The 24136-nt window shown below is 39.3% G+C and overlaps 1 protein-coding gene across 3 annotated transcripts in view; it reads left to right on the plus strand.

Annotated features, from left to right (window-relative positions):
* Nucleotides 1-24136, plus strand: part of LOC112986459 (aldehyde oxidase 3-like) — a 51349-nt gene that overhangs the window by 14669 nt on the left and 12544 nt on the right. For all 3 annotated transcript variants that reach the window (XM_026105776.2, XM_064515178.1, XM_064515179.1), the window contains 16 exons: nt 1138-1289; nt 1999-2092; nt 2603-2712; nt 6052-6236; nt 6491-6653; nt 6834-6926; nt 8434-8603; nt 9565-9676; nt 10556-10675; nt 11395-11491; nt 14348-14472; nt 15673-15806; nt 16231-16318; nt 20013-20099; nt 20661-20852; nt 22173-22400. In XM_026105776.2, the coding sequence (XP_025961561.2) occupies nt 1138-1289; nt 1999-2092; nt 2603-2712; nt 6052-6236; nt 6491-6653; nt 6834-6926; nt 8434-8603; nt 9565-9676; nt 10556-10675; nt 11395-11491; nt 14348-14472; nt 15673-15806; nt 16231-16318; nt 20013-20099; nt 20661-20852; nt 22173-22400 (2150 nt within the window). The remainder of the gene's footprint in view (nt 1-1137; nt 1290-1998; nt 2093-2602; nt 2713-6051; nt 6237-6490; nt 6654-6833; nt 6927-8433; nt 8604-9564; nt 9677-10555; nt 10676-11394; nt 11492-14347; nt 14473-15672; nt 15807-16230; nt 16319-20012; nt 20100-20660; nt 20853-22172; nt 22401-24136) is intronic.

A 24136-nucleotide genomic window follows, 5' to 3' on the forward strand; every position in this document is an offset into this window, starting at 1 on the left:
CCCTCTAATCAGTATGTCAGCTCACCTATGGTCTAGAGACAATGGATGTTGACAGACAACTTATGAGACTGTTCTGCAAAAATATTTTTGTTCAAATCTCAGTTTTCTACAGACAGCAAACACAGAGAAAGGCCTTAAGTCAGCCTTTCTTTTTTATGTTTGCAGGGGCGATACACCCTTCTATCACAATCGTTGATCCAATAAAGTCTGCAATCCAAAAAGTAGAACCTTGATTAGGCTAGGGCTAGATTGTCAACCCAAAATATGTAGACATAGCTTTCCAATCCAAAGTATTAAAAGATTTTCTTTAGAATGATTGGGCTGTATTCTTAGCTAGTAGAAATGATCACAGATGCCCTGACATCACAAGGGCTGTGCTAATGTACATCAGCTGAGAATCCAATCCAGTAGGCACATCATTTCAGTGACTGGAGGCATCTGTAGCAGAAGTATGAAATGTAGCATCTTCTCCATGGAAAATTAAGCTATTAAAAATGAGAGAAATTAACATTCTGTTACAATTGACTCTTTCACTCATTATGTTTTCCTAGCTCTGTGATTGACATTTTAGGTGGCAGCAAAATATTTCCAAATTATTATATATCAGTGCAATGCTACATTTAAGGGCACCTCAATAAAAGATGACTTTAGAGCATAGCCTTTGTTCAGAAAAAGCTCTTTACAACCTTTGAAGACTTTTCCGCAGGCTTACTCCAGTGTTCACTGACGTCCATGATAGTGACTTCCCTGATATTAATGGAAGTTTGATCAAGTGTTCAGTACTCAGTCCTGGAGGATTCCAATGCTTTGGTCATCCTTCATCCTAATGAGTCAAACTATTGTTCATGTCTTTGAGGGTATGCAGCACAAAAAAAGGACATGCATTGGTGTGTGCAAATATGCAGAATAACATTTTTCAGGTATGGGCGTATACTGGGAAACATTGCTGAATAAGCAAATAGTATTTACGCTTCTTATTGCATGTAGTATGAAATGCATCTTACTGTCATTTCTCTTTGCTATCCTGCTGAGAAAAGCTGTGTACAAAAGCAAATGTTTAGAGGCCTTTCAGTTGTATAGCTGTCACTTTTATAGTGTGGTACTATGATTTCACTGTTTAAACTAATTTGATTTCAGGGTTAGTAATAGGAGCTGCCTGCTGCCTGGCCCAGCTTAGAGACATCTTGATGGAGACAATCACGAAAGTACCAGAGGAGAAAACAAAGATTTTCCAAGCTCTTTTGCAGCAGCTGAGAACTCTAGCTGGAGAACAGATCAGGAGCATGGCTGTATGTATTCAGCAGTGACAGTAAATAAGCCAACACTACAGACATGTAAGAATGTCACTTACAAATATATGGCATCAGAGAGGAAAGCTGAGTGGGGCTGGGATCGTGGCTGGTAAGGCTAAAGAGTCAATACCATCACAAAAGTTGTATGAAATAAACAAGGAGTCCTAAACTAGTCATCAGTGGCAAATATCCAGAGAACTGTATCCATTGAAACTCTTGGTATCCTTGCTGACTGGTTGAACACAGAACTGAAAGACTGAATAGATTAAAAAATGAGGGTACATTGGCAAGCTACTGCTAACCTTGCAGCCACTCCTGCTTTAGCTTGACTGTGGACACACAGCTATTTACCCATCATGCATAAGGCATCTGTGTCCTATCCCTGATATTTTCTTTAAAATTCATTTACCTCAGTATCTTGTATTTCTTCCTTTAATCAAGGGAATGGCCATCTCTTTTTTCTTGTGCAGAAGGGTTAACCTAGTCTCTCTCTTAGCTAAGGTGATATGAGACAGGACTTTGCAAGAGAAGAATAAATTAAATCATATAAAAAAGAACAAATACAGACCTTCAGTTAAAATTGAACAAAGCAAATATAAGTTCTTCCAACAGGACTTTTAAATGACTAACATGGGATTATGATACAGATTCCTGTTATATGTGAGAAGGACAAGCCTTCAAAAATAACCTTATTGTTTGTTAAAAGTCTTTAGGAGGACACATTGTAAGCAGGGGATCAACTTGGGACTTGAACCCAATCTTATCAGTTGGCAAATCTGTCCTCAACCTGGCATCAGAAGGTAAGATGGAGACTCCCTGCCAAGTATCTTTTCCAGATGGGCAGAGCAGTGCAACAAAGAATATGATTGTAGGTGACAATTTCCAATCATAAACTTCCAGCCATAAATTTTCCTATCATAAAGATCTGCCTTTCCACCCAAAGAATTTTGCAGTCTAAGACCAGCTCTGGAATGGAGTTGGCCATGTGCTTTTAAAGCCATTGTATTGCAGAACTTTGGAGTTCTTGGTATTTTTCACCAAGAAGAGTACTCACAGAAAATTTGAGCTCCTCTTCTTGTCTGTTTGTATTCGTTTAATTTTCATGGCAATATTTTTGGAGGGTTATTGTCATTCTAACATCCTAGAATGCTGAGGACAGTATTGTCCTGTTATCAATACTCTCATTCTAGGTTGTGGGATTTTTTTTTTTTTTTTTTTTTGCATGGATTCAATGAAATTTGAATTTGCAAAGCATAGATGTTTCCTTTCTTGCTCTGCATTCAATAACAGACTACAGTTTTCTCCAACAGATGGCAAACGACAGATTCTTTTAAATGATCAGTTTCTTGCTGGCTGCGAGCATGCAGACATTAAGCCGAAGGAAGTCATAGTCTCTGTTCTTATCCCATATTCTAAAAAGGTAAGGTTTTTGGTGTTTTTTCTGGATTGCTTTTAATTTTTTGTGGTGTACACAGTGTTATATTGCCTTATAGCTTAAAGAAAACCCTGAAAAGCATTGTGCATTTCAGTCTAAATATTGGATGATAGAAGCATTCAATGCAACTTTATATTAAGCTAATATTTAAGTGATATTTCAGAGGTTTCATTCAGGTTCCGGTGTAGTTACTAGGAATATTTCCATTATCTTCAGTGGGCTTTGAATGTGGCCCCTAAACATACAGGTGACTACTGCTACGTAAACAGCTCAGAAGGCTCTGGCTTCCCAGTGTCACTTGTCACTCACAGTTCATCCATCCAGCCATGGTCTTCTACTTCTTTGGGTCCCTCACTGTTTTTTTCCCACTCTTACATGTCCATTTGTGCCCCATCCAGACACAGAAATTTGGGCTGTCTGAATCTTTGCAGGAAAAAGGCCATGCTGTCACACAGTCTTCAGGGGAAAAGCTCGTTTCTGGCCTCTTCTCACTAAGTAGTTAGCTCTGGGACTACTAACAATATAAGGTCCTAAGTGCTATGAGCAAGGGTGGCAGAATGTGGCTTTAAGAGGTTAGGGGCAGGGGAGATTGTGACATTGGTAACTGTGTTCTTAGATATCCCCCTAGTGGGTGTGAGGAAAACTACCGGGCAAGTAAGGAAAGACAAGCAAGGAATACAAGCAAGTATGTTGTGACTCGAGTCAGTGAGGGAGTGACCACAGGAATCTCTGCCAATCTTGGAATATGAGAGTCTATTGACAAAACAGCTACCCATTGCAACACAGCATCCTGAACATGCCTGACCTCATGCTGGAGGAGTGCTATTGCCTCTTGGAGGCTGGCCATCCATATAGATTTCCCATGAAAAACTACAGCATTCCATGAGCTTAAAATTCGCAATAGCATAATCTGTGCTGGTAGCAACAACAGTGCTTCTGCTGCCAGAAACTTTGAGCCTTAGTGGTGATCTGAGAGACAAACAGACTGGAAGAGAAAATGACAGTAGCACTGTCAGTGCTGCTGGAATACATGGAAATGGAAGAGAATAACATTATTGGTGAACTCAAAAGGTCACTTCAAAGGGGAGAACTAACTGTCAACAGTCACATGAATAGCATGTGAGATTCAATAGCCTGACCACAGGAAATTAACTCATCACCATTTCTTGGGAGGCTGCTTCTGTCACTTGCTTTCATTTGAATTGCCTCTTTGATTAGTTCTGCTGATAAATGAAAAGGCACATGCATGCTTTTTTTGCAAGATTTGTCATCAGAAGGTGAAGGAACAGCAATGTAGATGGAAACTTGGCTGTCAGCTCTCACTCTTGTTCCTTTCAGTTGCTGGCTTTCTGATTTGGGGTATGTTGATGTGAATGTTGCCTCAGTGAAGCAAAGATGCAAATCCTGTTGAGAAGAGTTTCCATCTCCAACAGGATTCACGGTTGCTCATGTAATCCTAAATCTTACATTTGCCATGGGAGTATCACATACTGATAGTGAAGGATCTAACCTGCTGGTCCCTTGTTTAGAAGACCTGTGACTGGTTGAATCTGAAGGTTTTTTCTGGGACTACAGAAAGGACACTTTACATCCTATCTTCAGAGGAGTCCTCTGCACCTGACCATGAAAGAAACCGCTGTTATGTTTTCTTTTAGAATATGTGGACGTTCCTGACATTAAAAAGTCTAGCTGTTTCAAGTATCTCCCTCTGTAAATGCCATTATTGTAGTAAAAAGTGTAGAATCCCTTTGTGTACAATCTTCATGAAATCAGCTTCCTTAGCGCAGCACTGCCACCATGTCCTGAAGTGGAAACCACTACATTCTAAGCTGGAATTCACAGGAATCACAGGATGGTTGAGGTTGGAAGGGATCCCTGGAGGTCATCTAGTCCAACCCCCCTGCTCAAGCAGAGTGACCTATAGCACATTGCACAGGATCATGTCCAGGTGGTTTTTTAATATCTCCAGAGAAGGAGACTCCACAACCTCTCTGGGCAACCTGTTCCAGTGCACAGTCACCCTCACAGTCAAGTATATCTCCCTCATGTGCAGTCAGAATTTCCTGCATTTCAGTTTGTGCCCATTGCCTTTTGTCCTGTCACTGGGCACCACTGAAAATAGTCTGGCCCCATCCTCTTGACACCCTCCCTGAAGATATTTGTATACGTTGATAAGGTCCTCTCTCAATCTTCTCTCCAGGCTAAACAGGCCCAGCTCCCTCAGCCTTTCGTCATACAGCAGATGCTCCAGTCCCCTAATCATCTTCCTAGCCCTCCGCTGGACTCTCTCCAGTAGCTCCATGCCTCTCTTGTACTGGGGAGCCCAGAACTGGACATAGCACTCCAGATGTGGCCTCACCAGAGCTGAGCAGGGGGAAGAAAGATCACCTCCCTCAACCTGCTGGCAACACTCTTCCTCATGCAGCCCAGGATACCACTGGCCTTCTTGGCCACAAGGGCACACTGCTGGCTATGGTTAACTTGTTGTCCACCAGGACTCCCAGGTCCTTCTCCGCAGAGCTGCTTTCCAGCAGGCCAGCCCCCAAGCTGTGCTGGTGCATGGGGTTATTCCTCCCTAGGTGCAGGACGCTGCACTTGCCTTTGTTGAACTACATGAGGTTCTTCTCCGCCCAACTCTCCAGCCTGTCGAGGTCCCTCTGGACGGCAGCACAGCCTTCCGGTGTATCAGCCACTGCTCCCAGTTTTGTGTCATCAGCAAACTTGCTGAGGGTGCACTCCGCCCCTTCATCCAGGTCACTGGTGAATAAGTTGAACAAGACTGGACCCAGTACTGATCCCTTGGGGACACCGCTAGCTACAGGCCTCCAACTAAACTGCACTGCTGATCACAACCCTCTGAGCTCTGCCATTCAGCCAGTTCTCAGTCCACCTCACTGGCCACTCACGTAGCCCACACTTCCTGAGCTTGCCTATGAATTCAATTTAAAGAACCATAAAGGCCATATATAAAGTGGCTTATGCCAGGGCTGCTCTTCTAGCACTTTGAAGTCATTAATGACAAGTCATTAAACTTGTTGATAAAATTTAAATTTTGACATGTTTTGCTTACATTTGAGGTAATAGATAACCTCAGATATGGTCCCTTTTCCGTATGTCTGTCTATGATCAGCTTGGTACTTCAAAGAGATTAAAAATGTTAACTAGAACACTAATTCTGGCAAATGTTCTTTAAAAATGTTTCTTTGGGCAATGGGAACAACCAAAATACAAAAAATAGTAGGATCTTTTGGTCTTTTTCTTTTTTTTTTAATAAGGTCAGTTTCTGCCATTGATGGAATTTTTCCTTGCCTTTTTTCTTATTAGGATGACTTTATTTCGGCCTTTAGACAGGCTGAACGTCGGAAAAATGCTCTATCCATAGTGAATTCTGGAATGCGTGTCCTCTTCAGTCCAGGCACAGACACCATTGTAGATCTGAGTGTTTTATATGGAGGCATTGGCTCAACTGTAGTCAGCGCAAGAAAGTCCAGCAGGAAGCTTATAGGAAGGTACTGGATGTTTTAATGTATTTAACCGAAAAGCAGGAGGCATGGTGTGATGTATGGTGTCTGTTGGATTCTGTCAGTGGGAGTCGCAGCATCAGCCTCTCACAACCTCTACTTGTCAGGCCTGCACTAACAATAGGTTATTTCTTGATACACCTTGTGCTGATTCACTTACTACTTTCAGCATACTTCACATTAGCTTTAGCTGCATGTTATTTATAGAAATGTCTCCTCATGCCAGTCTATTTTTCTGCCAGGCAATGGAATGATCAGTTGCTCTGCGAAGCTTGCAAACTAGTGCTTGAGGAAATTTCTCCCTCTACATCGGCTCTGGGTGGGAAAGTTGAATACAGAAGGACTCTGCTTGTCAGCTTCCTTTTCAGATTTTACCTGGAAGTGTTAAATGGTTTACATCAAATGGTAAGCACCAGGCAAGCATTGCATACCCACAGCAGCATCTGGGCTGCAGAAAATCTCCACTTTTTTAAAGATCTGGGCATGAGAGAAGGAAGGGTAAAAGTGCTTTAAAGTTTTATTTCAAAACACGTGAAGAGAAGGGCTTAGTTTTAGAAATAAGGTCTGACATCACCTTTCTCTCAGTATCCCTTCAGGTACGCTGAGCTCTCAGAGGAGCAGAAGAGTGCCTTGGGAGTGATACAAAGTGGTATTCCTCAGGGGGTCCAAGTCTATCAGGTGAGGTGTGTTTGTAGCTGGGACTGCCACAGACTCTCTATCTTAATGAGTATTGTGCCCTGTTAACTTTTCATTCCTAAGTCACCACTAATTGTAATATGAAGCTGCTTAAACAGTTGACTCAGTGGGAAATCTTTTATTTATTTATTTATTTAATAAAGTTCTTGGTTTCTCAGGGTGCAGATGCACTTAGGGTGTTGGGTGGCATCTGGCTATCCTGACATAGCTGAAAGAGGGCACAGCTTTCAGCTAAGCCAGACCTCAGTGAGATTTACTGATCTCAGTTAAACTATCCAGTGGGCCTCAGTAAAAATAAATGGAGCAACCTGCTGCAGCATCACTGTGATAGTTCAAGCCTTAACGATTCATTTACAAAGCTACAATATGAAGGGGAGGGCTGGTTGGCACGTGAAAAAGTTTGTTCAGTAGAAGATTTCAATAAAAAAGCATTTTTATATTTCATCAAGAATTTTCATGCAAATGTTTGTTTTGTTGGAAAATTAAAAACCATTAAACATCAAACTTTTGCTTCTTCTCATCAGTTTTCCACCAAAACCTTTCAGCACTTCCTTCAACCAATAATTTGTTTTGTTCTCCTATGATAGATTGACCTCTTTTTAAGGAGAAATGTATGTTTTACAGAGAACTTTTTACTCAGCCAAAGCCCAGCCAAAACATAATTGTTGGAAGATTTTCAACTGCCCCTAGTAATAGTCTATTTCAAGTTGATGTGAAATGTATTCTCAGCAATTGAACAATAGAGAGCACCAAAGCCATGTTTTCATTACGTGTGTCTGAAATTCTTTCAATTTAAGGCTGTCTTTGAAGTAATAGACAGGACTGTTGATGGGGATTTAATAAGCAGAAGCTTGGATGAAAATGTTTTTTAGTTTAGTCAACACTGGCAAGAGTGTTCATTTATCCGTCTCTTTAGAAAAATGGACAAGGAGTTATAGTGATCCCTGAATATAGCCTTGGTTTCACATACTGTTTTCTCCAAAGTAAACAGTATGAAATATGGTTTCTTTAAAGCAGTGGTGATGGTAAACTCTTTTCTGAAGGATGCTATGAGAAGCAGTATGCTCCCAGCAGACTGGTTAGCTAACAGGTTAGCTGATATTCACTCAGACTTCAGCTGTACTTTGTCTGCCACAGTTCCGCTGTGTGGACAAGTCATTTTGTCCCTCTTACCTCTCTTTTTCTTGCTTTTTTGATTTATATGTTGTGGTCTTTCTGAGGAAGAGAATGCCATTTACCAGAGATGTGAATAGTATCTAATACAGTAGATTTTTTTTTCTGACCTTAATCAGGACACATTGGTGCCAGTATACCACAGATTCTAAAAATGGAACTAGTGCTTTCAAATGTTGCCCGTGAATATCGTCATAAAATCTAGATGGTTTCCGCATGGATTTAATAATCACAAAATTATCTCAGAAAGTGTTTGTGAGTAAGGCTTTGTATAATTATTATTCTGGCTTGAGGATAACACATTCCTATTTTGCAGGATGTTGATCCCGGACAGTCTCCAGAAGATCCTGTGGGACGTCCCATCATGCACCAGTCTGGTATTAAGCACGCCACTGGTGAAGCACTTTACATTGATGACATTCGTCCAGTTGATGGAGAACTTTCACTGGCTGTGGTCACCAGTATTAAAGCCCATGCAAAGATTATGTGAGTAAGAAAAAACTATCAATCAGAGAAATATTATAATATGAGGCCATTTGCATGATTCACCTCATATTTCCAGCACATTTCCATCATTCTAATTAAGCACCTTCATTCGTTTCATCAAGTTGGGGTTGGAAAGGAGAAGAGGTGCCTGAGACAGTAATTCATAGAAAGAAAATAAGTTTTGTTTTTTGTTTTTGTTTTTTAAATGCGTGGCTTTATTGACTGAAACAAGAAAGCATGCATCTATTGACACATCTCATATACAGTAGCTGCTTACTATCACAGACTAAGTAGCAGACAGTGTCTCAATTCCCAGTTTTCCAGACGGTCTGTTAGCTGTATCACAGAGTCTTCCTCACCTCCATTACCATTTGAAGTTGACTGAATTTGCAGGACAGTTTCATTGTACAGCTCATCGCTGTTCATATGAATTATGTTTATATTGGAAGAGAAGGGCCCATGACAGCAAATGCAGGAGGTTTGGGTGTTTAAATTTGAATGCTTGTGTTGCAAGCAATATATGCACATAAGTATATTAAGACTGTTTTTTATTCTTATCCTCTGATTTGGCCACATTATGAGGTATGTATTAGAAATGATGTAAGAATTACCTTTCTGTGTGCTTTAGATGGTGTCAGATATGGACAGAAGAGTCCATGTTAATGCATTCACCCCTTTCAGTACAAAAAGTGTAGAAAGAAAATATATTCTTACATCTTGAATGTACTGGGAGTAGAATTTAAGGAGCTATTTTATGCTATTCACACACAGATGCTCGTGCTTTCTACTTATTTTTTTCTGAATGTGCTAATCAACACTTTTCCACTTCTTCTATGTGAAAAGATCTTTGTTCAGAATATCAAGTGGATTATGGTTCTGTCCTGAAGTTCATGGAATTGCTTACACTAGAGATGTTTGTACCATGTACTGTATTCATTTATGTGTATGCTCTACTTTCCAGATCAATTGATGCATCAGAGGCCCTTCAGGTGGCAGGAGTGGTTGATGTGGTGACAGCAAGAGATGTTCCAGGAGAAAATGGCAATGATGAGCAAGCATTTGCAGAAGACAAGGTATTTCTTGCTTCTGGTTGCATGACTGCACATTTTGCTTCAGTTGAAAAAGGAAAGTGATTTTGCAACTACTGTCTTTGTTGCAATGAAAAGAGAATGATTGTAAGAGCTATTAGTGCAGTACCGGGCAGGCTGGGCTGTACGGAATTAACATTCCCAATGAGAAAGACAGAAAAAGTTCCCTTAAATCACTTGGGTTTTAAATGAATCATCAGTGATTCTTTAGTGCTTGTTAAATGAGTGACTGCTGTGACTTCTGAGAAAAGATGAACTAGGCATGGCATTTGAGACTTTTGAGGATGAGAAATAGTGAGATTTTTCCCAGCTGGATTCAATATGAAATTAATTGCCAGTTTATACATGAGAATATGGCAATGGGAGGCAGCACTTTTTGTCTTAATGTTGAATATCAGCAGAGCTAAGAAATGAAGCCTGCATCACCATACAGAATGTCCCAGGCCTTATGTCTCCATCACAAGTGATGCTGTAGCCTGGTGTTTAGAAAGGGGCAAGCATAATTCCTAGTGTGTTGCTCTTACCTCTATTCTCTTTCCTGTCTGATATTCCTTCTTTTTCTAGCAGAAACAAGGAAAGCAGTCTGTGCCAGAGGATGTTTTACTTAGTACACTACCTGGCCACCTCAGGACAGACACATGGAAAATGTTCATGACTGCTGATGTCAGCAGCATTCCTAATGCTGGAAACATTGCAGCAGATGAGGGATGCTAGTGGCATTTCACATCTAATGAAAATAGGTCTGCACTGGGATAATAATAGAATAGAAATGAGTGTAACCTATTCCCACAAGACACACTTTTTTGTACAGGAAGGTAACAACTCCTACACTTTTTCCTTGAGTAATATGTTGGTCTGTTGCAGGTGATTTGTGCTGGTCAGATAATCTGTGCTGTGGTTGCAGAGTCAGTGACTCAGGCAAAGCAAGGCGCTGAAAAGGTGAAGATAGTGTATGAAGATCTGGAGCCAATTCTGACCATTGAGGTAACAATCTGTCTCTTCCTTCTTGTCTGGTAAAGCTCTTAAGTCATCTCATTCACTGTTTATCTCCTTGTGCACATCTCTGCCAGGATTTGGATTATCTTTTCTTTGGCATGAGATGTGAGTTTATTTGTTTTCAAGATGATGACTAAAAAGTGTATAGACTTCCTCCGAAGTTTTATTTTTTGAAGCATAAAACTTTGCTTAGTAGATACCTATTCATCCAGTGTGTCAGAGACTGATCTTTGTAGACCGAGGATGAGATTGACACTCTGCTAAAGAATATTTGGAAAGTTTTAAGTGAGCATTTTCAAGACTCTGGGATTCAAATTCCCAGCAGGAGAAGGTCGGTATAGAATTAAATTTGAGAGCTTATGTTTGCAGAAGTTCTGGAATCACACGTCCTGCATCCATATTCTGAACATTTTTAAGTCTGGGAGGTTTTTAGCAGCAAGCATTCTGCTTTTCAAAGGCTATGATTGTCATTAACAGACATTTAGTATTTCTAGTCTGGGGGAAAGAGAGCATGACATGAACTATGAAAAAGGAAACAACAGAAGCTCTCTTTGGTGGTTGAAGGGGAAGAATTGTCCTGCTCTTTCTAATACCTAGCTACCACCATCTGTCCTTCTGACTGGATGGTTGGTGAATGAGTGTGCTATATAAAAACGATCCGACTGTCTGAATTACAATTGATGTGTGGGTTTTTCTTCTTTCTGCAGGATGCAATAAAACATAATTCATACATTACTGAAGAAAGAAAAATAGAAAAAGGAGATATTGAAAAAGGATTTAAGTCTGCTGATGAAATCACAGAAGGTAGTTCATACATGCAGTGCATGAGATGGGAGAGGGGAGGAGTCCTGCTAGTTCAGAATCTGACTACTTCCAGCTGGTGGTTGAATTTAAATTTCTATTCTCTTCTCAACAAAAGTTACTCTGATTTTTTTTTTTCTTCACTAGGAAGGGAGATGAAATGGACAAGTTTAATTGAAGATTAGTTAACACCTGCTAGCTCATGTTGACTAAATTCTATCATTTCCTTGTCTTAGAAATCAGCTAACTCAAATGAAGTGCCCTACTCTTAGGTCAAACATTAAAGCTAAATAACGCTTTGTTTTATGGGTATTAGCTAACTTAACCTATCCATTTTTAAACTGACTGCTTGACTTAGGACTAACTCCAGAAAGAAGGGGATTGTAGTATACTGTTCTGGAGGAACACTCGCACAGTCATCAAATCCACAATCTTCAAACATTAAATGGAATCCAGTACCACCAGACCATACCCTGTGCATGGGTATCAGACCTGTGCTTAAAAACCCTCAGTGAAGAATATTCCACAGCCTCCTGTTGTAGCTGGTTCTAGAGCTTAACTGTCCTTACCATTAGTATGCATTTTATTCTGAAACCTAACCCAAGTCCCCCTTCCTGCAAACTTTAAAGATTAATCCTCTAAACAAAGTCCTCTCATCTTTTCCTCACAGGTAATGTTTGGTAACCTTTATCATTGTTACTGATCCTATCTCAATTCTCTCTAATTTTACTACATCCAAATTCATTAGGGTAATATTTCAGGTGAGGCTTCACCAATGCCAAGCAGTCTCCAAGAAATTTTATATAACATTAGTACTGCAGAATGAGATTAGGATTGTCGTGGCAGTATTAATTGTTGATATACAGTCAAGTTGAGCTCCCGTGTAATCTCTGCTTAGATCTTGTCCAGGAGTGCTTTAAATACTGGCAGGTACCTGTACTGAATTTTATCCCATTGATTTTAGACCATTTCTCCAGTACAGAAAAATCACTTTGAAATCTGAACCAGTCCTTTAAAGGCCTTGCAGCCCTTACCAGTTTGATATTGTCTGTACAGTCTATCCTCCACAATTCCACCTGCATAATCCTTGCAGCTTGACGGCCAGTCCTGTTGAAAGCCTCACTGAAGTCAAGGTAGACAACATCCATTGCTCTCCCCTCATCTGCCCAGCCAGTCATTCCATCATAGAAGGCTATCAGATTGGCTAAGCATGATTTCCCATTTGTGAATCCATGCTGACTACTCCTGATCACCTTCTTTTGCTCCACATGCTTAGAGAAGACATCCAGGATGAGCTGCTCCGTCACCTTTCCAGGGATGGAGGTGAGGCTGACTGGCCTCTAGTTTCCTGGGTCATCGCCCTTGCCTTTTTGAAGACTAGAGTGACATTGGCTTTCTTCCAGTCCTCAGCCACCTCTCCTGTTCTCCATGACCTTTCAAAGATGATGGAGAGTGGCCTAGCAATAACATCCACCAGCTCCCTCAGCACTCGTGGGTGCATCCCATTGGGGCCTATGGATATGTGGGTGTCAAGTTTGCCTAAATGATCTCTAACCCAATCCTCCTCGACCAAGGGAAAGTATTCCTTTCTTCAGACTTTCTCTCTTGTCTCCAGGGTCTGGAATTCCTGAGGGCTGGTTTTAGCAGTAAAGACTGAAGCAAAGAAGGCATTCAATAGCTCTGCCTTCTCTGCATCCTTTGTCACCAGGGCACTCACCTCATTCAGCAGTGGGCCCGCATTTTCCTTAGTCTTCCTTTTGCTACTGATGTATTTGAAGAAGCCCTTCTTGTTGTCCCTTTTCCTTTTCCAATATCAATTCTATCTGCGTCATTCTTGAAAGAACAATTGAGTTTATCTAATTTGTTCTTGGAGACCTCCAGTCATGAAGACTCTACAACCTCCCCAGATTATTCCAGTGCTTCAGCATGACTATCATTAGAAGAGTTTTCCTTACAGCTAACTGAATTGGCTGCAAGTTAAGTACTACTGTGCTTCTTGTTCTGTTTGCTGTGAACACATAGCAAAGATTGTTCTCTTCCTTTTAGCAGCAGCATTCTACGTATTTCGAGATTCGTATCGTCCTTCTCTTATTTAGGCTGGGCCACCTCAGTTTGGTCAGTCTCTCCATGTAGGTCCATGACCTCTGATTTTTTTTTTCTGCTCTCATGGACTTTTTCTAGCTGTTCCTGATCAAAGGTCATGTCACCCTCTAGTGGCTTCAGTTCTGATCTGTGCTACTTCGGCAGTATTTTGCAGAAACATGTGTTTCAGGAATAACTGCTACAGAAATATTGTTAGACCCAAGAATAGCATAAAGTTAAGATCATACAGAGAATTGACAGAATTAGGTTTTTTGCTGTACTGTGTTGTGCTAACTGATTTTCCGCTCTATAAGGAGAACTGTACAAAAGGAAAGTGTCAAGACTGAGTTGAACAAAGGGCACTGGGCAAAGGGCATACTGGTGTGAAGAGGATAGGAAAGAAAGGACAAGAAAAGTTGTGTTTTCCTTCACGGAGTGATTCAGAAGAGGATAGATTATAATCCTGTTATATAGATGAGATGTAGCCTCCTGAAGGGGAAAAGGTATCAGACATTAAACTGATACTGGTCTTGAGGAAAAAAAAGTTATGTAAGCATTAGATGATATAACAAACTAATTACCTCCTAATAAACGTGTGGTCTCACAAGGTGTAAACATGACATACAAAGAAATCAGAAATAAATGAAACTATTTTTCTTCTGTGTGAAACTCTTTTTCCCTGTTTACAGCCTACATATATAGGCATATATAAATTCCCTCCCTGTTCATTTGATTATGAAACCCAGCTTAGATTTTCCTGTAATTATAAATGTACAGGTGAATTGCATATCGGAGGACAGGAGCATTTTTATCTGGAGACGAACAGTGTGCTTGTTATTCCAAGGGTGGAGGATAAAGAAATGGATGTATATGTGTCAGCTCAGCATGTAACAGATGTACAGGTAAAACAAAGCATTAATGATACCTGTTTCTTCCCTTCCTAAGTAACCTTAAAGCTGAACTACGTGGCCTTGTGAAGAGTGTTACTTTCGGGCTTCTGTGCTTCTCTTGAAACTCCCTAATGGTTTTGCCAATTCAGATGAATTAATTTGGATCTTGTTGTAAAAATAAGAGGCCCAGCTACACTAATGATGAAATTGAATGCAACAGCGGGTCTTCTGAGCAGGATGCTATTTGTGCTATCCAGTCCAGTGTGGACATAATAAGCAATATAACTATAGGATGGACAAAGGATAGACAATAGAGCTCTGATTTTTTTTTTGAGAAAAGCCTAATTCTGTCTCTGTCTCAGATATACTGGCCAAAGCCTGCTAAAATCCGTGAGAATCTTCAACTCCAAGCATGAAGCATGAATTGGACATTCACTTTTTGCAGGAATGAGTGCCTTCAGCTTTAAAAAGAGTTGCATTGCTCATATAAGTCATTCTGTTGATGGTGATGGGGCCATGTGTGTAAATAATGATGAATAAGTATGTAAATAATGATAACATATGAATTATATGAAATAATGTTGAAAAAGGTTAACAGATCCTAGCTGAGAGCAGGATTGAATTCTGGGCCTGCAGAATAAACATTTCCAATGAATATATGTTAATTTCTACATGTTTAGGATTATCTTTTACAGTTGATTGCTGGCTTGCAATTTTTTAAGCTTTTCCTGTCAGCTGTGCAAGTCTGATCCTGAACAACTTTTTCAGTCAAGCCTCTATTTGCATCTCTGGCAGCTCTGTCTGAGGAGGTATTTTCAGGATGCAGTGGTTTATCAGTATTTTAGCTTTACCCTCCTGTGTGCTGTAAACAATCACTCCATTCCATTCAGCTTGGTATTTTAGTGGATGCTTTATATCTAGCTGCAGATGCAATGTGCAGTTCTAGATAGAGATTATTATGTCTGGAATCAGATCATCAAAGTAGTTTATGGAGCTGTTGTTCCATATCTACTTTCCACTAGATTGTGCTTTCATTATCTTCACTTATTTGAAGTAAACTTTTGTATTTGTAGCAACTCCATTTTTCTGCTTGTGATTCTTAGGCCTGTTAGCTTCTAATATATGGTTAGCCACAGAAAATAGGCATTTTTTAATGTACTTTGGTAGGCAAATGACAATCTTCAATAAAATCTTGGATGTTCACTTTTGCAGGAATTAGTGGCTTCAGCTTTAAGCCTCCAGTCCAATAAGATTATGTGCCACGTGAAACGTGTTGGTGGAGCCTTTGGGGGGAAGATTACCAAACCTTCTTTCTTTGCTGTAATTGCAGCAGTGGCAGCCAACAAGTAAGTCCTTTTCAGTGATTTAACTGAAACAAATTAGAGATGGCAAGACTGAATTAAAAGCAAACTTCAATCCTGAACCCTACTGGGGAGTTGGCTTGAATACATTGTCTGTCTTCTCTCTTTGGCAGTAAGTCTTGGATAGAGGCTTGAAAGTCTGGGCTTTTGACGATGGAATTCACTTACTATGAGATAGCCAAAACAAAGGCCTCCATGCATTTTCTCTCAGAGATGATCCGTACAAATTCCAACCGTTCAGGCCTTTCCCAGGCACAATGGTTTGAATTTCTTCTAGATATTTAGTGAAAGTGCTTTTCATCCTAAAACATGTCACCACTGTCATCGCTAAGAGGTTAGCCATATAACATCTTTGTGATCTGCAAGGATAGGCTGTAATAAAAGTGGATTTTTTTTATGTTCACTTTAGGACTGGGCGTCCAGTTCGTTTTGTCCTTGAAAGAAATATGGATATGTTAATCACTGGTGGACGGCACCCTTTCTTTGGAAAATATAAAGTGAGTGAGAGGAGAGGATACTTTGCTGAATTACTGGGTAATAGTTTCATCTGAGGCAAATCATCATCATTTTATTGATCAGCAAGACACAGCATGAAACCAGTCTCCTCTTCTGAAATCCTAACCCTAATGTCAACCTTGCATGAGTCCTGAGATGATGCTATTAGATTATGGTTATGGTTAGACTAGGTTTCAAACTGAAATTTGGGAAAAGAAGGAAGGAAGTTTCACTTATTGAATCTTGTATTAACCACAGCACAAAGAAGGGGGTTAGGACAGACAGATGTCAATAGCATATGCATTTCATATTCTTCTGGATATCCATTACCTGATTACGGTTGAATCTAGGATAAAATATGTGGTTAGGGCTAGGAATGTTGTTTGGGGGAAAATGGTTGAGCAGTTTGTTTCTTACTGAACCTTGCAAAGACTTCAGGAACTAAGGCTAGTGCAGTTAAGTGAAGAGTTTCTACAGCATATATACATCACATACATACATATATATATATATGTTTTATACAAGGAATAATATTAGGATTGTGGCTAGAGAAAAACTGGAAAAGAGAATTTTGGTTTCTTTCTCAGTCTTGTAGAGGTCACAGGTCCTAGTATTGCATATGTTTATGTGTGTCAACAATCCAGGCTGGGGTATTTCACATAGTTGTTACACAGACACATCTGAAGATAAGCCTAATATAAAGATTATAGTTTCTTCCTCAATCTGAGATGAAGGTTGATGTTGTAAGCGATGAACTGTTTATTTTAATTTCTGCTTATTGGTAGGTTATTGGCCGATATTGATAAAAGGGGCATTATTAGTATTACGATTTAGGTTGCAGATATAGATAGGGATTAGGAAAAGAAGGGATGGAAAGTGATTGCTTAATCTTCTGTGAACTTCAAAATCCTGATAAGCTTCATTTTTATAGAAGGAGAAGGCTTATATTTAGTTTTGTGCAGCTATTCATTACCTGGGTATCATTGAGGGTAGCATTAGGGGGTAAAGTTAGAGATAAAGTGAAGAAAACAAGGGCTGAGATGTCTGTTTTCTCCCTGAGTATTTCATAGGCATCTGGGAAGGGTGTAAAGCAGGAATGGAAGTCTTATGTTTAAATTTGTCAAAGATACTGGCTACCAGGTATTTCTAAAGCTAATTTGCAGGCATTATTAGCATTACAGTGAAGTTTGGGAAGAAGAAGAAATGAGAATCTTGGTTCTTTCCTGAGTCTTGCACAGATACCAAAGGTAGGATGAGGGCTGCACTTGACAGGGGCTCCTGGCTTATGTTTAGTTTTGCTGAAGGAATTAATTGCCTCTACTTCTAAGCGTAGGGTTAGGGTTTGAATAAAAAGTGTGATTTCTTATCCTTGCACAGGCCCCTGCAGTACTATGATAGCTGTCTTGGAGAGACAGCATTTGGCTCATGTTTTATTTTGGCTAAGTTACCTTTTAACTGAGAATCCCTACTATAGATTTAGATTTGGGTTAGGGGATGACAATGTCCCCTTCTATTTTCCCAGGGAAATGAAAGCGAGATGACTTTGGCTTCTTGCTAAATCTCACAGAGACCTTTTAAGCTATGATGAGGACTGATAGTAGGTCCTGTCCCATACTCCTTATATTTGGCATATATTTTGAACTTTTGATTTAGATGTCATTCATCAAGAATTGCTTAGCCCAAGCTTAGCATTAGAGGTATGTTAAAGAAAAGAAGCAAAGATGACCTTGCCAAGTCATGTAAAGACAATAGCAGTAAGATCATCTGGTGGAAATTCTAGCTTTTGAAAAACTCTGTATGCATACTGGCTACCTGGGGAATCTAAAAGCTAGGGGAAGAATAAGGTCACAGTGTTTGAGAACTAGTATTCTGGAGTTTGATTTCCTAAGTTACATAGGCATCTGAGCTTGGAGGAGATTAGATATTGGGAAAGGAGGTATGCTTTATGTTTAGTTTTAGTGCAGCTATTGCTTACTAGAGTAGTCTCAAACTTAGGGTTAGGATGTTGGAAAAAATGAAGCGTGGAGTTTGAGTTTTTTACATGGTCTTTCATGAACCTCTGTGCTAGAAGGAAGATTGCTCTTGAATGGGATATATGCTTTATGTTTAGTTTGGAGCAAATACTTTTTACTCAGGAATTACTAAGGCTATTTTTGTAATGAGAGTGAGGGTTGGGTTTTGCAAAAGAAGTGAAGAAGAGTAGTATTTCTAACAAAAAACTGTATAGGCTGCAAGCTTTGTTGAGGTGGTGTTGGAAGGGGCATATGGCTTATGGTTCCTTTCAGTGGAGATCCTTGTTAACCAGGGATCTCTGAGACTATGGTTAGTGCTAGGAGAGGCAGAAGTAGACATAAACATTTTATTTTCTCGATGAATTGTCTATGAATCCCAAAGCTACTGAAAGTGGTAAAAGTTTGTTTACCTTAGTTTCAGTTTTTAGTTACCTGAGGGTCCTTGGAGGAAAGAAACAGTGGAGAGTTTATTTTCCTGACAAATGGAGCTTGGTACTTAGGTATGGCCTTAGTTGGAAGCAGCAATTAATTAATTATGTTAATTCAGGTGCCTTTATTCATTATTTTGGTATCTTGAAGCTAGGATGAAAATTAGGAATGAGTGATGGCTAAGGTCATGCTTTTGGAGAAAGAAAGAAGGAATTATCCTTTCTGATGAATTTTCTATAACCCTCCACAGATTTATAGTTCATATTTTTTGTGTAGCTATAACTTCCTGGGTTTTTCCTAAAATTAGGATAATGGTTACAATTTTGGAGGAGAAGGGATGTTGACTTTGATCTCTCAAATCCTAAATCTAATCCCAGCCCTAACGTTTCCTTTACCTAGATGCAATTACTGCAAAAACTGCATGAACTGCTTAACTATTTTAAGCATAAACCACTTGTCTCTGTCAGTCCCATCTCTCATCCTATCCATGCAGCCATGCAGGTTTTTTTAGCCAGCAGTAATATTCATTATCTTTTGTTTTCCTACCCTTAATCCTGATGGAGCTGAACTAGTTTACATCATTTAACAATTTGGGCCCCAGTTATTTCACAATTTTATATGATTGTTCCCTTTTAAATGTTATTATATAAACTATTAAAATATACAAACATATACTACAATTTTTTAAAGTTGAAGGAGAAAGAACCAGAACTAGAATTATTTTAAATTTGGTGGCTATTTCTAAGCATGTCGTCTGTAAAATATATGCAGTTTTGGCTCATGTTATCATACTATCTAAGCAGTTATCTGGATGAAAGGTGATTACAAATGGAACTTGTCAGTAAGTAGTGGAAGCACTATCTTGCTTAGTATTTTCTTTAGTGATCTTGTCATCCTCCCTCTGGTCTCCATTCATATGAAAAACAATGGTGAACAAGCTTCTCAGATTCAGTGTGAGTAGAAGTATAGTGAACATCCAGGTGGGAAAATAGTTTAGTGGACAGCTGAGATACTCTGATGATTTGTGGCTTTCATAAGTATTCATAAGTATTTTGCTCCTGATTTGCGTATTCAGCTCCAAAGTGATACCATTCTGTAGTCAGAAATCCATGCAGATCTTTTTTCCAGTTCAGTGGTAAAATTCCCTGTAGTCTGAACCTCATACTGCATTTGTAAGCTGATTAGCTTATTTATAAAAAGAAGTTTGAAATAAATCAGAGAAAAAAACACAAATGTATTGGTTGATGTATTGCAGGTTGGATTCATGAATGATGGTAGAATCATAGCAGCAGATTTTCAGTGTTATATAAATGGTGGCTGTACAAAAGATGAATCTGAGTTGGTAAGTCCTCCTTCACTGATACCACTTATACTGACCTCACTGGTCACAAAATGAAAATAAAAGCTCTTTGTCCCAAATTGTTTCTATTAAGGATGTGTCTGTTCTTGTTAAGTACATCTCTCACCTGCCTGAAGTAGAAATGCATCTGTAACCCAGATGTGGATTACAGAATCCCATTAAGGAGGTACAATATCTACTGTCAGGGAATATTGGACATAGGAAATTCAGATTTATAAGTTCAGTGAAACATGCCCAAGACAGAAGTTTTATTAGGTAGCATATTATTATAAAGTTGTTCTTTCACTTCCCCCAAATTGAAGGTCTGATTCTTCCTTCAGTAATGCTTATTTATGCTATTGTAATTCCACTGACTTAAATGCAGTTTCTTTTTATTTACATTAGTGTAGGCAACAGAAGAGCAACAGGCCTCCTTAGTGTAGTTCTGCTCCACCTTAAAGTGTCTATGTCTCATTGGTCTCTTGAGTGTCTATCACAGGTTTCGTTGTCTTTTTAAAGGAAATGGAACCATCTGAACAACTGTAATCTCTTCTCTTACTACAGGTGATTGAGTATATTGTGTTGAAAGTGGACAACGCATATAACATCCCCAATCTTCGAGTCAGGGGCCATGCCTGCAAAACTAATTTGCCTTCTAACACTGCTTTCCGAGGATTTGGGTTTCCTCAGGCAGGTCTGTTTGAGGAGACCTGTATTGTGGCTGTGGCAACCCAGACTGGCCTACCACATGAGAAGGTAAAAACTAAGATTACCAAATAAAACATGGCATAACAGAATTCTGGGAGCTAGCTATTGCAAGCTCCTTCTGCTTAAGCCTGTTCTTATAGGGCCAGATCTGTCAATGTTACTTGGGCTGAATGGTACTTTATTCAGCACCTCTGCCTCCATGGAACAATACTTCATATAATACCAATAACAGTAGAAAAACCTGGCCAAGAATCTGTTCCAAGATGTTTGATGAGTGCCGTTGGTATGACCAACTCCAGTCAAATAGTGTAATCTCTTTCGCTGTGTGTCCAGTTTCATGCATCTGTGTATGTTCAGCCATCACCTGAATCTCAGCTTCTCTGAACGAGACTTTCCATCTTTTCTGTCCATCCTTTCCCTTTTCTGTTTTTGTCTATCAACAGTTTAGTTAGCTGGCTCCTGCCATCTTAGTACCAGGCTGACATTTCTGGCTTTTCCACAGTCTTCAGATGCAGTTTCTCAACACTTTTAACTGTTGCCATTCCTCTCCTATCATCAGATTTTATCCTTTCCTTACATACTGCCCAGTCCAGTGTAACCTTTTCCTGTTTTGTATGTACCAGTATATATCTAAGCTGTGTTTTATAAATTATTTTCCTTTCCTAGGATAGCAACTATCATGTCCTATTCCTTTGAATCTTTTTCCTCTCCCATTTACTTCCCTCTCCCTTATCACCTTTCAGGTAAGCTTTCAGACATATCTCCAAAGCCCAAACAATATTTTTAACTTTTGCTCTCACTTACCTACCTGCGACCTCCAAGCCCAAGCCTTGCTTTGCTCTTTGATAATTTCCTCAAGTCTTGCCCAAACTTCGTGCCTTCCCCAGAGCTGCTCCAGGTTTTCCTTATATACCGTTACTGTCATCTCCCCACTTTCCACTTGAGATTTACCAGGAGTCCATTCTACTACTCTTTCATTACTATTGAGCTTTTCACCTGGCTCCATGTTGTTCTGCGCTTTTTGTTTAGTCTTACTGAGAATTGAGTTTACCAGTCTTCTCCCTTGAGCAGTCCTTCCTCATGTGAGCAATCCCACTGAAACCACTTATATTCATGGATACTAGTAGTGGGATAGAGCAATCACACTTAGACCACTTGAATTCATGGACTTCTGATGTATGCAAAAAAAATCAGGCCACTTGGGCAGCAATTTCCTTAGAGAAAGGAATATGTCATTATGCTTAATATAATTAAGTATTGATTATGTTAATATGTCATTATATGATATGTCATTGTATAATATATAATGTGTCATAATACAAGGCCCTGTTTCTTTTTAACACTATGTAAATTTGCTTGCTGTTTTAGGTTAGGGAACTAAACATGTACAGAGGAATTAACCTAACTGCCTTCAATGAAGAGTTTGATGCAAAGAATCTGTGGAAATGTTGGGAAGAATGTTTGGACAAGTCTGAATATTATGGCAGGAAAGCAATGGTGGAAGAATTTAACAAGAGAAGTTATTGGAAAAAGAAAGGGATTTCCATCATTCCCATGAAGTTTTCTGTTGGGTTTAATGCATCCTATTTCCATCAGGTAACTTCTTTGAAAAGGTGCCTTTACAATATAATATCTCTAATTTTCTCTCCAAAAAGAGAGGAAATATAATCTCCCCAGGCAGGAACAAGAGAGAGAGAGAAAAATTCCTACATGTCAGGTTGGGCCAACATAAAATATCCACTGAACTATACTTCCTTTCAGAAAGAATATCACCATATCTGGCTGATAAATGCTGACTAAGTACAAGACTATTAACCTGGATTTCTGATTTCCAACATCCTACCTTTATCCAGCAAAATAACAATAAATCAGTGTCAAAATATGGAACCTGGAACCTTCCATTGCCTGGTCCATTGTGAGAAAAATTACCACTCCTATAAGTTCACATAGACCCAGCTATGTGATAGGTTAACCTCTGCTACTAGAATTTCTTGTGGACAAAGATAATGGTATTTCTGGGGAAAGTTTCCAGCTCTGGCTTTTTTTTTTTCTTTTTTTAATTCATGCCTTGAACCAAAAATTCTTTAAAATGAGTTTCAGATTAAATAAACAAACAAAAATTATTATTTCTATATGAGGGTACAACGCACGATAAACTAAACTGACATGGTTCATATCTTAGTCGTTTGTTCCATCTCTTGATTTTTTTCTGGATGAGTTTGTAGATCAAGAAGGAGCTCAGAGAGAGATTTATCTATTTCACCCAACAATGTTCTCATGGTAAAGAAACATTGAGTCTAGAGATCACAATTCATCTGATACAAAAGGACAATAAGAGGTATAAGTAGTAGTTAAATTTCATCTAAACCTTCAAAATAAAGCTCAGGCATTGTGTTGACTTTTCAAAAATGTAGAACTAGTTCCTAGAGAATAAATTTATTTTTTACTCTGTTCTCAGTCAGCTGAGATTCTAATTGACATCAACAAAATGTTACTTGATTGCAAGTATCACAGTTTGGCACCAAAAAGATCACATGGCCGTTATTTCTCTGTAGAATTAGTAATGAATAAAAAGATGTCCGTCAGGCACTGTATTTCACAATACTTCAAGCTCCATTGCTCACTCTCTGAGTGTTGGAAGCTGACTGCACACTGCAGAGAAATTATCTCTTTACAGAATTTCTAGTCCTCTTTCATAGCCACTTGTTTCTTCATAGGAGTGGTGGCTTCTATGGGATTGATTTCTTTCATCACCATTCATAGAGAGGTTATTTGTTCCTGATTTTATCCATGAATGGACAATCATTACTTACATTCCCTTCTGCTTCTTGCATTTCCCCTATTTAAGATAGCTATCTATTGCCAAAGGACTGCACCAAAAAAAGAACGGACAGTGAATCTGGTTCTCTAAGCCATTCTCTTGACAGCCTATGAGAGAGAATGGAAGAGCAGCTATGTCATTGCTCCGTCAAAATTATACACTGTGGACATCAGTCTGTATTGCTATCCTGAATGAATATATGCAAACAGAAAGGGCTAGGATTAATCCCTTGATTTCAGAATTACAATAGTACAACTCTGCTATTATTTGTTCTAAAGGAAAAGTCCTATAGATGTTCGTAGGAGGAGATATTTGAACCTGTTTGTGGACCGGCCATCAATACCTTGCCTGCTGTCCAAACTACTTTTGAACCAGAATCAAAATCTGCTCTGTCTTTTTATTATTGTGGATGAGGAGGGAATAGTATCTGAGGCTACACATGCATTATAACTAGAGCCAAATGTTCATATTCACCCAATTTAACAAGATGAAAAATGTGCTGTTCTGTTGT

This window comes from Dromaius novaehollandiae, chromosome 7 (assembly GCF_036370855.1).
Source record: "Dromaius novaehollandiae isolate bDroNov1 chromosome 7, bDroNov1.hap1, whole genome shotgun sequence".
NCBI classification, from domain to species: Eukaryota; Metazoa; Chordata; class Aves; order Casuariiformes; family Dromaiidae; genus Dromaius; species Dromaius novaehollandiae.